This window comes from Leucoraja erinacea, chromosome 13 (genome assembly GCF_028641065.1).
Source record: "Leucoraja erinacea ecotype New England chromosome 13, Leri_hhj_1, whole genome shotgun sequence".
NCBI lineage: Eukaryota > Metazoa > Chordata > Chondrichthyes > Rajiformes > Rajidae > Leucoraja > Leucoraja erinaceus.
The window spans coordinates 54,390,123-54,404,125 of record NC_073389.1 but is presented as its reverse complement, the minus strand read 5'-3'; the positions used below and the strand labels follow the sequence as shown (position 1 = coordinate 54,404,125).

The 14,003-nt window shown below is 49.4% G+C and overlaps 1 protein-coding gene across 1 annotated transcript; it reads right to left on the bottom strand.

Moving 5' to 3' along the window:
* Positions 1-675: 675 nt before the first annotated feature.
* On the bottom strand, positions 676-13,674 carry LOC129703075 (lysozyme C, milk isozyme-like). The gene is made up of 4 exons (XM_055645268.1): positions 12,977-13,674; positions 9,152-9,334; positions 5,162-5,237; positions 676-1,714 (listed from the first exon to the last, which is right to left on the bottom strand). Exons 1-4 carry the CDS (start codon positions 13,104-13,106, stop codon positions 1,648-1,650), a joined length of 456 nt encoding a protein of 151 aa, XP_055501243.1. The 5' UTR covers positions 13,107-13,674; the 3' UTR covers positions 676-1,647.
* Between the last annotated feature and the right edge of the window lie 329 nt (positions 13,675-14,003).

Genomic DNA, 14,003 nt, shown 5'->3' with positions numbered 1-14,003 from the left:
TCAGCCATGATCATATTGAATGGCGGTGCAGGCTCGAAGGGCCGAATGCCCTCCTCCTGCACCTAATTTCTATGTTTCTATGTTTCTCCCCGTAACCTGCGTGTGTTTTCTCAGAGATCTTCGGTTTTCTCCCACACTCCAAAGACGTGCAGGTTTGTAAGTTAATTGGCTTTGATTTAAATGTGAATTGACCCGTGTGTGTGTGTGTGTGTAGGATAGTGTTAGTGTGCGGGGATCGTTGGTCGATGTGGACTCGGTGGGCCGAAGGGCCTGTTTCCATGCTGTATCTCTGAACTAAACTAAATAGATATGAGTATAGGAGCAGGGAGGTTCTACTGCAGTTGTACAGGGTCTTGGTGAGACCACACCTGGAGTATTGCGTACAGTTTTGGTCTCCAAATCTGAGGAAAGACATTATTGCCATAGAGGGAGTACAGAGAAGGTTCACCAGATTGATTCCTGGGATGTCAGGACTGTCTTATGAAGAAAGACTGGATAGACTTGGTTTATACTCTCTAGAATTTAGGAGATTGAGAGGGTATCTTATAGAAACTTACAAAATTCTTAAGGGGTTGAACAGGCTAGATGCAGGAAGATTGCTCCTGATGTTGGGGAAGTCCAGGACAAGGGGTCACAGCATAAGGATAAGGGGGGAAATCCTTTAAAACCGAGATGAGAAGAACTTTTTTCACACAGAGAGTGGTGAATCTCTGGAACTCTCTGCCGCAGAGGGTAGTCGAGGCCAGTTTATTGGCTATATTTAAGAGGGAGTTAGATGTGGCCCTTGTGGCTAAGGGGATCAGAGGGTATGGAGAGAAGGCAGGTACGGGCTACTGAGTTGGATGATCAGCCATGATCATATTGAATGGCGGTGCAGGCTCGAAGGGCTGAATGGCCTACTCCTGCACCTAATTTCTATGTTTCTATGTTTAGACTGAATACATTGACACAGTATGTTCTCACAGGGCAGGGGAATCTGAACTAGAGGATACAGGTGACTTCACTTTAGAGATACAGCGCGGAATCAGGCCGCTCGGCCCACTGAGTCCATGCTGACCAGCGATCACCCCGTACACTAGCACCATCCTACATATTAAGAACAATTTCTTTCCAACTTATCGAAGCCAATTTACCTACAAACCTTCATGTCTTTGGAGTGTGGGAAGAAACAGGAGCACTTGGAGAAAAAGTCACGCTGGTCATGGGGAGAAGGTGCAAACTCCGTACAGACTCCGTAGTCGGGATGGACCCGGGGTCTCTGGCGCTGTGTGGCAGCAACTCTACCGCTGCGCCACCGTGCCATCCGAGGGGAGGAATTTAAAGGAAATCAGGTAGGTGTGGTGGTGGTGGGTGTATGGAACGAGGGGCTAGAAGCAGGTATTGTTACCACTGGTAAAGGCACTTGGACACGTGCATGAGAAGGAGGGGTTTAGATGGAAGGTTATGGGACAAGCGCGGCAAATGGGACGTGTGTGATGGGGATCGCGGCTAGCACGGATGCGATGGGCTGAAGGGCCTGTTGCTCTACTGTAGGGTTCTATGATCTTCCGCTCGCTCGCTGGGCTTATAGCGGTGCAAGCCAATGAGTAATGAGTGTGGGACGTTTGCAGGAGGCTGGCTGCGCCCGCGAGCAAGGCACGGTCACGCCTACACATCGCACTCCTTCAGAAACTTGGTCAGGGTGCTTTGTTTGCATTTCTTCTTCCAGCTGTACCTGTAAAAATAAAACAGGTGAATACAGACCGTAGAACAGCAAGAGGCCCTTCGGCCCATAATGTCTGTGCCGTGCATGATGCCAAGACCAACACTCTTAAATACCACCTGTCCCACTGAGTTACTCCACATTTTTGTGTCTACCGCGTTTAATTTAGTTTATAGTTTAGAGATACAGCACGGAAACAGGCCCTTCGTCCCACCGAGTCCGCGCTGACCAGTGATCCCCGCACACTGACACGATCCTACCACACTAATAATAATAATAATAATAAATTTTATTTATGGGCGCCTTTCAAGAGTCTCAAGGACACCTTACAAAAATTTAGCAGGTAGAGGAAAAACATGTAAGGGGAATGAAATAAATAGTCGAGACATGTCTAGTACACAAAGTAAAGACAGAATTCAATTCAAAACACAATATGAGGCAATTCATGCACAGATGAAAAGGGAGGGGGACGTGGGGCTAAGGACAGGCAGAGGTGAAGAGATGGGTCTTGAGGCGGGACTGGAAGATGGTGAGGGACACGGAATTGCGGATCAGTTGGGGGAGGGAGTTCCAGAGCCTGGGGGCTGCCCTGGAGAAGGCTCTGTCCCCAAAACTGCAGAGGTTAAAAAAAACCAAAAAACTAGGGACAATGTACAATTTTACTGTGCCAATTATCCCACAAACCTGTATGTCCTTGGAGTGTGAGAGGAGACTGGAGCGCCCGGGGAAAACCCACGCAGGTCACGGGGAACAGGCACGGAAATTGCTGTCAAAACATGAGGGGGACACAATTTCTACACGTGCATACACACGCGAGGCTACAGCCGTGGGGCTTCAATCTGCCCGTTCACGGGGCCTTTCATCAGCCGGCTGGGGCTTCAACATCGGGAACCTCGATCAGCTCGATGCAGCGGTTCGATTTTAAGCCGCGCCGGGCGCTGAAAGGCCCCGCGAATGGGCCAATTCAGCCCTTGGAATGATGAAGTCCGGATGACAAAACATGGGGAGGGGATCGTCCCCCACCTCTCAAAGCATGGTGGGGACATATCCCCCCCGTCCCCCCCCAGGATTTCCGCCCCATGTACGGGGAGAACGTACAAACTCTGTGCCGACAGCACCCGTAGTCAGGATCGAACCCGGGTCTCTGGCGCTGTGAGGCAGCAACTCTACTGTTGCGTCACCGTGCCATACAGTTACAGAGAAAGTTCAGATAAAAAGTGCAAAATCCACAATGAGGTAGGTTGGAAGAGCCTCTGTCCTGGGAATCGATGTGTGAACCTTCGCTGTACTTCCTTATTCAAAGATGTTTTCAAGAGAGAGTTAGATAGAGCTCTTAGGGCTAAAGGAATCAAGGGATATGGGGGGAAAAAGCAGGACGGGGTACTGATTCTGGATGTTCAGCCATGATCATATTGAATGGCGGTGCAGGCTCGAAGGGCCGAGTGGCCTACTCCTAAACCTATTTTCTATGTTTCCAAGTCTCTATGTTTTAAAGGAACATCTCTCTTCCAGTGGAATAATCTCACTGTTGCCACAGCAGCGGCGTTTGTGGTCAGTTTTCCCACGTTTATACTCAAGTGTGAGATTTAAAACCAAAATCCAGATTCTCTTCCCAATCGCCTGACGCCGTGTGTGTGTTAACTGTTTGAGATTTGTGAAAGCCCGGGTCCGTCTGAACAAAAGGGGAACACAGAAGGGCAGCTGGGTAGGAAGGGACTGCAGATGCTGGTTTACACTGAAGTCAGACACAAAAAGCTGGAGTAACTCAGTGGGATAGGCAGCATCTCTGGAGAGAAGGAATGGGTGACGTTTCGGGTCGAGACCCATCCATATAACATATAACATATTTAACAATTACAGCACGGAAACAGGCCATCTCGGCCCTACAAGCCCGTGCCGAACAACTTTTTTTCCCTTAGTCCCACCTGCCTGCACTCATGCCATAACCCTCCATTCCCTTCTCATCCATATGCCTATCCAATTTATTTTTAAATGATACCAATGAACCTGCCTCCACCACTTCCACTGGAAGCACATTCCACACCGCTACCACTCTCTGAGTAAAGAAATTCCCCCTCGTGTTACCCCTAAACTTCTGTCCCTTAATTCTGAAGTCATGTCCTCTTGTTTGAATCTTCCCTATTCTCAAAGGGAAAAGCTTGTCCACATCAACTCTATCCCTCTCATCATTTTAAAGACCTCTATCAAGTCCCCCCTTAACCTTCTGCGCACCAGAGAATAAAGACCTAACTTATTCAACCTATCTCTGTAACTTAGTTGTTGAAACCCAGGCAACATTCTAGTAAATCCTCACACTGGTCTTTCTTCAGAGAGACAGGTAGTAGAACTGCAGGTCTCCCCTCACCCTCTGACGCTCCAGAGAAAACCATCTTTGTTTGTCCAATGTCTCCTTGTAGCTGGTCCCCTCAAATCCAGACAGCATTCTTCCTCCCCCTCCAACTCTGTCCTGACCTCCACTTGGGAGCTCACCCATTCCTCCTACTGTCACCCACCCCCCCCCCCCCCCCCCTTCCTTCAGCACACTAAACCGTCACTGATCCCTGTCCTCCAGAGACGCTGCCTGACCCGCTGAGTTATGGTGCAGCAGCATCTATGGAGCTAAGGAAATAGGCAACGTTTCGGGCCGAAACCCTTCTGGAAATAGGCAACGTTTCGGGCCGAAACCCGCAAGGGTTTCGGCCCGAAACGTTACCTATTTCCTTAGCTCCATAGATGCTGCTGTACCCGCTGAGTTACTCCAGCACTTTGTGAAACGTCACCTATCCATGTTCTCCACAGATGCTGCCTGACCCGCTGAGTTACTCCAGCACTCTGTGAAACGTCACCTATCCATGTTCTCCACAGATGCTGCCTGACCCGCTGAGTTACTCCAGCACTCTGTGAAACGTCACCTATCGATGTTCACCACAGTTTAAGGATAGGGGGGAAATCTTTTAGGATTGAGATGAGAAAAACATTTTTCACACAGAGAGTGGTGAATCTCTGGAACTCTCTGCCACAGAGGGTAGTTGAGGCCACACAGTTCATTGGCTATATTTAAGAGGGAGTTAGATGTGGCCCTTGCGGCTAAAGGGATCAGGGGGTATGGAGAGAAGGCAGGTACGGGATACTGAGTTGGATGATCAGCCATGATCATATTGAATGGCGGTGCAGGCTCGAAGGTCCCAATGGCCTCTACTCCTGCACCTATTTTCTATGTTTCTATGCTGCCTGACCCGCTGAGTTACTCCAGCGTTTTCTTTGCCAACCAGCCTCTGCAGTTCCTTTTGTCAGCCTCCTCTGCAACCTCTCAGATTCAGATTCAGATTCAGATTCAATTTTAATTGTCATTGTCAGTGTACAGTACAGAGACAACGAAATGCATCTCTCCAAAGCCTCCTGACCCTCCATGTCACCCAGCTACAGCTCCAGGCCAGAGATCAGCAACGTCTGACTTACCAGGCATTCATTCCTTGAGGCAGAACCACCTTCTTCACACATTCAATGTCATCGGTAATATTTTCATTGATAAAATCTGCGGGAGAAATACAAGGTGGTTGATTGGTAGCGAAGTCCAGCACAGAAGGGACAGAAGTTTAGGGGTAACATGAGGGGGAACTTCTTTACTCAGAGAGTGGTAGCAGTGTGGAATGAGCTTCCAGTGGAAGTGGTGGAGGCAGGTTCGTTGGTATAATTTAAAAATAAATTGGATAGGCATATGGATGAGAAGGGAATGGAGGGTTATGGTATAAGTGCAGGCAGGTGGGACTAAGGGAAACAAAGTTGTTCGGCACGGACTTGTAGGGCCGAGATGGCCTGTTTCCGTGCTGTAATTGTTATATGGTTATATGGTTAGAAACTGGCCCTTCGGCCCATCGAGTCCACGCCGACCATCGATCACCCATTCACACCAGTTCTATCCTATCCCATTTTCTCATCCACTCCCTACACACTAGAGGGGCAATTCACCTACAAACCCGCACGGGGAGGTCTTTGGGTGTGGGGGGAAACCGGAGCACCCGGAGGAAACCCATGCGGTCATAAGTGATAGGAGCAGAATTAGGCCATTCAGCCCATCAAGTCTACTCCGCCATTCAATCATGGCTGATCTATCTCTCCCTCCCCTGACACCTGCACTAATCAAGACTCTATCTATCTCTGCCTTCTCCGGGTGTGTGGCGCTGTGAGGCAGCAGCTCCACCCGCTGCGCCAACTGTTCGTGAAGACAATGTTCTCGGGTGAAGTCCGTGCAAGTTTTCCTCGCCCCTCGGAGCAGCTCCGGGTTTCCACAGAGTCATTCTCGGTTTGTGCCAACATGTTTCTTGTTGGCGGCACGGTGGCGCAGCCTAGAGTTGCTGCCTCACAGCGCCAGGGACCCGGGCGGGTGCTGTCTTTATGGAGTTTGTCCGTTCTCCCCTTCACCTGTGTGGGTTTACTCCGAGATCTCCGGTTTCCTCCCACACTCCAGAGACATGCACGTGTGTCGGCTATTTGGCTTCTTAGTTTAGTTTAGAGATACAGCGCGGAAACAGGCCCTTCGGCCCACCGAGTCCGTGCCGACCAGCGATCCCCGCACACTATCCTATCCTATCCTACACCCACTAGGCACCATTTCTACATTTGCCGAAGCCAATTTACCTACAAACACGCACGTCTTTGAAGTGTGGGAGGAAACCGGAGCACTCGGAGAAAACCCACGCAGGTCATGGGGAGAACGTGCAAACTCCGTACAGACAGCGCCCGTGGTCAGGATCGAACCCGGGTCTCCGGCGCTGTGAGGCAGCGACTCTACCGCTGTGCCGCCGTGAATTTTGACTTTTAAATCGATAAATTTTAAATTGTCCCGAGTGCGTGCGGGGTAGTGTGCCGGGTGATCGGTGGTCAGCACGGACTCGGTGGGCCGAAGGGCCTGTTTCCGCGCTAAGCTAAATGAAACTAAACTAAACTAAAAAGATGTGAGGATCTGGGTCATAGAAACATAGAAACATAGAAATTAGGTGCAGGAGTAGGCCATTCGGCCCTTCGAGCCCGCACCGCCATTCAATATGATCATGGCTGATCATCCAACTCAGTATCCCGTACCTGCCTTCTCTCCATACCCTCTGATCCCTTTAGCCACAAGGGCCACATCTAACTCCCTCTTAAACATAGCCAATGAACTGTGGCCTCAACTACCTTCTGCGGGAGAGAATTCCAGAGATTCACCACTATCTGTGTGAAAAAGGTTTTCCTCACCTCGGTCCTAAAAGATTTCTCCTCTATCCTTAAGATGTGACCCCTTGTCCTGGACTTCCCCAACATCGGGAACAACTTTCCTGCATCTAGCCTGTCCAACCCCTTAAGAATGTTGTAAGTTTCTATAAGATCCCCTCTCAATCTCCTAAATTCTAGAGAGTACAAGCCGAGTCTATCCAGTCTTTCTTCATATGAAAGTCCTGACATCCCAGGAATCAGTCTGGTGAACCTTCTCTGTACTCCCTCTATGGCAAGAATATCTTTCCTCAGTTCATGGCTGATCATCCAGAATCAGTACCCCGTTCCTGCTTCCTCCCCACACCCCTTGATTCCGTGAGCCCTAAGAGCTAAATCTAACTGCGTGTACAGATGTGGTGAAGATGTCGCTGTTTGGAGCATATTGCACACCACTGCACCCCTGTGGTCAAACTATGGAAATACAAGTGTACAGAGACTAAAGGTGTCGTACAATGTCTTAAGGGGTTGGACAGGCTAGATGCAGGAAGATTGTTCCCGATGTTGGGGAAGTCCAGGACAAGGGGTCACAGCTTAAGGATAAGGGGGAAATTCTTTAAAACCGAGATGAGAAGAACTTTTTTCACACAGAGAGTGGTGAATCTCTGGAACTCCCTGCCACAGAGGGTAGTCGAGGCCACAGTTCATTGGCTATATTTAAGAGGGAGTTAGATGTGGCCCTTGTGGCTAAGGGGATCAGAGGGTATGGAGAGAAGGCAGGTACGGGATACTGAGTTGGATGATCAGCCATGATCATATGGAATGGCGGTGCAGGCTCGAAGGGCCGAATGGCCTCTACTCCTGCACCTAATTTCTATGCTTCTATGTTTCTATGAGAACACTGCTAAGGAAACCTAGATAGAAATTAGGTGCAGGAGTAGGCCATTCGGCCCTTCGAGCCTGCACCGCCATTTAATATGATCATGGCTGATCATCCAACTCAGTATCCCGTACCTGCCTTCTCTCCATACCCTCTGATCCCCTTGGCCACAAGGGCCACATCTAACTCCCTCTTAAATATAGCCAATGAACTGGCCTCAACTACCCTCTGTGGCAGAGAGTTCCAGAGATACACCACTCTCTGTGTGAAAAAAGTTCTCCTCGTCTCGGTTTTAAAGGATTTCCCCCTTATGGTGTAGTACTAGTGAAATGTTTGTGGCTGCCGGAGTTAGTACTTTAGAAGCTATCCTAAGAAATCATATGTAAAAATGTATGTGCAGGATTAGTGACTCTGAAAATGAAATGATGTTGGTCTTATCAAACGTAAGGTTCGGCACTAAACGTTACCAATCCCAGCTGTGGAGACACTGGTATCGTTGTCTCGTTGTAGGACACTGATCTTTCTTTTCATTCTGGATTTTAGACAATAGACAACAGGTGCAGGAGGAGGCCATTCGGCCCTTTGAGCCAGCACCACCATTCAATGTGATCATCCCCAATCAGTCCCCAGTTCCTGCCTTCTCCCCGTTTTCCCGGACTCCGCTATCTTTAAGAGCCCTATCTAGCTCTCTCTTGAAAGCACCCAGAGAACCGGCCTCCACCGCCCTCTGAGGCAGAGAATTCCACAGACTCGCAACTCTCTGTGTGAGAAAAAATGTTTCCTCGTCTCCGTTCTAAATGGTTTACCCCTTATTCTCTTTACTGTGTGTGTGTGGCCCCTGGTTCTGGACTCCCCCAACATCGGGAACATGTTTCCTGCCTCTAACATGTCCAAACCCTTAATAATCTTAGTGTTTAAGAGGGAACTGCAGATGCTGGAGAATCGAAGGTTACACAAAAAAGCTGGAGAAACTCAGCGGGTGCAGCAGCATCTATGGAGCGAAGGAAATAGGCAACGTTTCGGGCCGAAACTGAAGAAGGGTTTCGGCCCGAAACGTTGCCTATTTCCTTCGCTCCATAGATGCTGCTGCACCCGCTGAGTTTCTCCAGCTTTTTTGTGTAACCTTAATAATCTTATATGTTTCAATAATCTTATATTGTTATATATTTTAAATCATGTATTGTGTTTTTGTATTTAATTTATGATGCTCTTATAAGTAATTTACTAAGCTTTTATATGTATGTTGTGCCGTTTTTATATGCAATGTATTTTATGTCATGTAGTGTCTTGTCTGGACTTTGAGGCTGAAATAAATAATGTAATGAATAGGCAGATAAATAGATAAATGAACCAACAGCTCTGGGTTGGAGACATCTCACCCTGGCAGTTTCTGCCGCATGAATCATCCGTGTTCCTCCTCCGCGTGGTCTGCCCGTCCCGGCACCAGCGGGCGCTGCTGATCTGGAAGATTCCGTAGTCCGACGACACCGTCTTGCCTCCTCGCCGGTTGCGGCCGACCACCCTGGTGTTGTAGCCGCTCTCGTGTTCCACCAGGCACACCCCTGCAGCGATGGACAAGCCCCTTCAAACACCAGCCGCTGTGCCAACTCTCATCCGCAGCCCCCCTCCCCCCCGATCCAATATCTACAGGGGCTGCTCCCGGCCTCTTGTCTGCACTTCACACTCACCACCCGCACCTTCAGACACCCTGTGCGTAGGGGAGAGGGTTTGGGGCCGAGGATGTCCTGGTTGGGGGTTGCTCCTGGGCCTGGCCAAGATGGCCATCCGTGGAGTCACGACTCCAGGCGGAGAGACCCCTTTTCCGGGGTTAGGTCCGCGCCCGGGTGGGGTTAGAGAGGGGACTACGCTCTGTCCACGGGCACCCTGGGGGGTTTCTGGGACCGTGGGGGCGGGTGGAATGTATCCTGGACAAGGAGCGTGACATCGTTGTACAGTCGTTTATTTAGTTAATCTTTTTGTCCTATGTTATCACACAGAGAGTGGTGAATCTTAAGGATAAGGGGGAAATCCTTTAAAACCGAGATGAGAAGAACTTTTTTCACACAGAGAGTGGTGAATCTCTGGAACTCTCTGCCACAGAGGGTAGTTGAGGCCACACAGTTCATTGGCTATATTTAAGAGGGAGTTAGATGTGGCCCTTGTGGCTAAAGGGACAGAGGGTATGGAGAGAAGGCAGGTACGGGATACTGAGTTGGATGATCAGCCATGATCATATTGAATTGCAGGCTCGAAGGGCCGAATGGCCTAATCCTGCACCTAATTTATATGTTTCTATGTTTCTATGAATCTCTGGAATTCTCAGTCACAGAAGGTAGTTGAGGCCACAGTTCATTGGCTATATTTAAGAGGGAGTTAGATGTGGCCCTTGTGGCTAAAGGGATCAGGGGGTATGGAGAGAAGGCAGGTACAGGATACTGAGTTGGATGATCAGCCATGATCCTATTGAATGGCGAATGGTGCAGGCTCGAAGGGCTGAATGGCCTCTACTCCTGCACCTATTTTCCATATTTCTATGTTGGTGGGGTCCTGTTTTACAATATTGTATTGTAAATATTATTTTTAATAATTTAATTTTTTTTTTCATCAGCAGCTCAGAAGTGTGAGATGGGGCAGGATCATGGCCATTCGGCCCAACAAGTCACTCTCTGGAGGTTTATATGGGGGCGGTTCAGTGGCCTGATAACAGCTGGGGGGAAACTGTTCCTGAATCTGGAGGTGTGGGTTTCACCGAGGTGCCGGGAAAAGCTGCATCCCATCCAATCCCATAGAATAATACTACACAGAAACACAAACAAGGAGTAAGATGATAAGATCATAAGTGTGTAAGAAGGAACTGCAGATGCTGGTAAAGATAGACACAAAAGGCTGGAGTAACTCAGCAGGACATGCAGCATCTCTGGAGAGGGGAAGGGGACACGTTATCCATGCCTAAGAGATCAAAAGACAATGGCCTCCTCCTGCACCTATTTACTACATTTCTAGATGAAGTTTAAGGAAAATATAGAATAGACCATCCGATCCGAATTGTCACCTATCCATGTTCTCCACAGATGCTGCCTGACCCGCTGAGTTACTCCAGCACTTTGTGTCTATCATCATAATGAACCAGCATCGTATTGGGCCGAAACTCTTCTGGAAATAGGCAACGTTTCGGGCCGAAACCCGGAAGGGTTTCGGCCCAAAACGTTGCCTATTTCCTTCACTCCATAGATGCTGCTGCACCCGCTGAGTTACTCCAGCACTCTGTGAAACGTCACCTATCCATGTTCTCCCCAGATGCTGCCTGACCCGCTGAGCTTCTCCAGCTTTCTGTGAAACGTCACCTATCCATGTTCTCCACAGATGCTGCCTGACCCGCTGAGTTACTCCAGCACTCTGTGAAAGTCACCATTCATGGCCCCCCAAGATCTGCCTGTCTGCACCCAGCTTTTGTGTCTATATATAATCATAAGTGATGAACAGAATTAAGCCATTCGGCCCATCAAGCCTCTCCACCCCCCCCCCCCCTAGCTCTCCCCCTTACTCTCCCCCCCCCCCCCCCACCCCCCCCCCCCCCCCCCCCCCCCCCCCCCCCCAACCTCTGACAATGCGTGCGTACTAATCAACAATCTATCTAAGAATCAAAATATCCACTGACTTGGCCTCCAGAGCTTTCGGTGGCAAAGAATTCCACAGATTCAGCACATTGTGTTATATCTTATGTGTTATAGAACGCAACACATGCTGGCTTACACCAAAGATGGACTCAGAGTGCTGGAGTAACTCAGCGGGTCAGGCAGCATCTGTGGAGAACATGGATAGGTGACGTTTCACAGAGTGCTGGAGTAACTCAGCGGGTCAGGCAGCATCTATGGAGCTAAGGAAATAGGCAACGTTTCGGGCCGAAACCCGGAAGGGTTTCGGCCCAAAACGTTGTCTATTTCCAGAAGGGTTTCGGCCCGAAACGTTGCCTATTTCCTTTGCTCCATAGATGCTGCTGCACCCGCTGAGTTTCTCCACCTGGCATGCAGGAGTATTTGTTTCGATAGTTGGATGATTTATAGTGTGGTGCTGGGTTAGTTTGGTATTGATTTGTATATATTACTGCAATCATTGATTACATTATTTTAGTTAAAATAAAATGAGGTTTCAAAAGAAATCAAGAAAGGATTCCCTGATTCTATGGAGCTAAGGAAATAGGCAACGTTTCGGGCAGAAATCCTTCTGGAAATAGGCAACGTTTCGGGCCGAAACCCTTACGGGTTTCGGCCCGAAACGTTGCCTATTTCCTTAGCTCCATAGATGCTGCCTGACCCGCTGAGTTACTCCAGCACTCTGTGAAACGTCACCTATCCATGTTCTCCACAGATGCTGCCTGACCCGCTGAGTTACTCCAGCACTCTGTGAAACGTCACCTATCCATGTTCTCCACAGATGCTGCCTGACCCGCTGAGTTACTCCAGCACACTGTGTGTTCTTTATTGCCACGTGCATTGAGCTGGCGAGAAAATCTGCTCGCGATCCAAACAGATCAGATGATACGACACGTAAATACAATCTTGTCAAACTACAAGTACAATAGGTTGAGCGAGGGGGGGAGATACAGAGTGTAGGCAGGAACTGCAGGCGTTGGTTTGAACCGAAGATAAGCACAGAATGCCGGAGTAACACAGCAGGACAGGCAGCATCTCTGGAGAGAAGGGATGGGTGACGTTTCACAGAGTGCTGGAGTAACTCAGCGGGTCAGGCAGCATCTGTGGAGAACATGGATAGGTGACGTTTCACAGAGTGCTGGAGTAACTCAGCAGGTGCAGCAGCATCTATGGAGCTAAGGAAATAGGCAACGTTTCGGGCCGAAACCCTTCTGGGTTTCAGCCCGAAACGTTGCCTATTTCCAGAAGAGTTTTGGCCCGATACGATGCTGGTTCATTATGATGATGGACACAAAATGCTGGAGTAACTCAGCGGGTCAGGCAGCATCTATGGAGAGAAGGGATGGGTGACGTTTTGGGCCAAGACACATCTTCAGACTGATACAGATACGGAGAGCGGGCATCTATAAATTCATAAGTGATAGGAGCAGAATGAGGCCACTCGGCCCATCAAGTCTACTCCGCCATTCAATCACGGCTGATCTATCTCTCGCTCCTAACCCCATTCCCCTGCCTTCTCCCCGTAACCCCCAACACCCGCACTGAACTCACAGTTTGCCAGGCTGTAGCCACGGTAGCCGTCCAGTCCATGCCTGAGTAGAAGCTGGGCCAGCTCGCACTTCTCAAAGATGTAGGGAGAGGCAACAAAGAGCAGGGCGCTGAGTAGAATGAAGGTCTTCATGGTGTCCGTGCCTGCATCAGATGTGTCTGCACACTGAGCTCCTTCTCCTGCGAGATTGCTGGCCGTCTCACACCCAGTGACCTCTGTCCTTATCACTCCGGAAACCAACTCGATTCATAAAGCACTGACCTCCGAATGTTCTCTGCAAGTTGCTTCCGACTGATGGAGGAAGGAGGATTCCGGGAAAGGCCGATGTTTCTCTTTGGCAACACTGTCCTATCAGGGACATCTGAAACCAATCTCCGTCCCTTAACGGGGCTGTCCCACTGTACGACTTCATTCAAGAGCTCTCCGGAGTTTGCCCTGATTCGAACTCGGAGATTTACGGCAATGGCCGCTCGTGGGTACTCAGGGCTCTCGTGGACATTTTTCAACATGTTCAAAAATCTTCACCAGTCTTCCCGAGCTTACCGCGTTTCCCGAGTACCTGCCGTTAGCGTTACGAGCCGCTAAGTGACGTCCCCGAGCTCCGACGTACCCGCTACGTACATTCTACGTGCTTACCACGAGTTTGATTTTTTTAAAACTCGGGAGAGCTCTTGGGTAAACTCGTACAGTGGGACAGGGCCATGTTCTGCAGTGTTCAAGAGCCTGATGGTTGTTGGGAAGAAGCTGTTCTTGAACCTGAACATCACGGATTTCAGGCTCCTGTACCTTCTTCCCGACGAGACCACACCTGAGGTATTGTGTGCAGTTTTGGTCCCCTAATTTGAGGAAGGGCATTCTTGCTATTGAGGGAGTGCAGTGTAGGTTTTCAAGGTTAATTCCCGGGATGGCGGGACTGTCATATGCTGAGAGAATGGAGCAGCTGGGCTTGTACACTCTGGAGTTCAGAAGGATGAGAGGGAATCTTATTGACTCATATAAGATTATTAAGGGTTTGGTCACGCTAGAGTC

What these genes read in the sequence shown, in the direction of transcription:
- LOC129703075 (XM_055645268.1), bottom strand. Translation starts at nt 13,106, where the DNA reads ATGAAGACCTTCATTCTACTCAGCGCCCTGCTCTTTGTTGCCTCTCCC. An exon ending in ATGCGGCAGAAACTGCCAGG is followed by an intron (nt 5,238 to 9,151) that starts GTGAGATGTCTC and finishes TTTCTCCCGCAG; the next exon opens with ATTTTATCAATGAAAATATT. An exon ending in CCTCAAGGAATGAATGCCTG is followed by an intron (nt 1,715 to 5,161) that starts GTAAGTCAGACG and finishes TTATTTTTACAG; the next exon opens with GTACAGCTGGAAGAAGAAAT.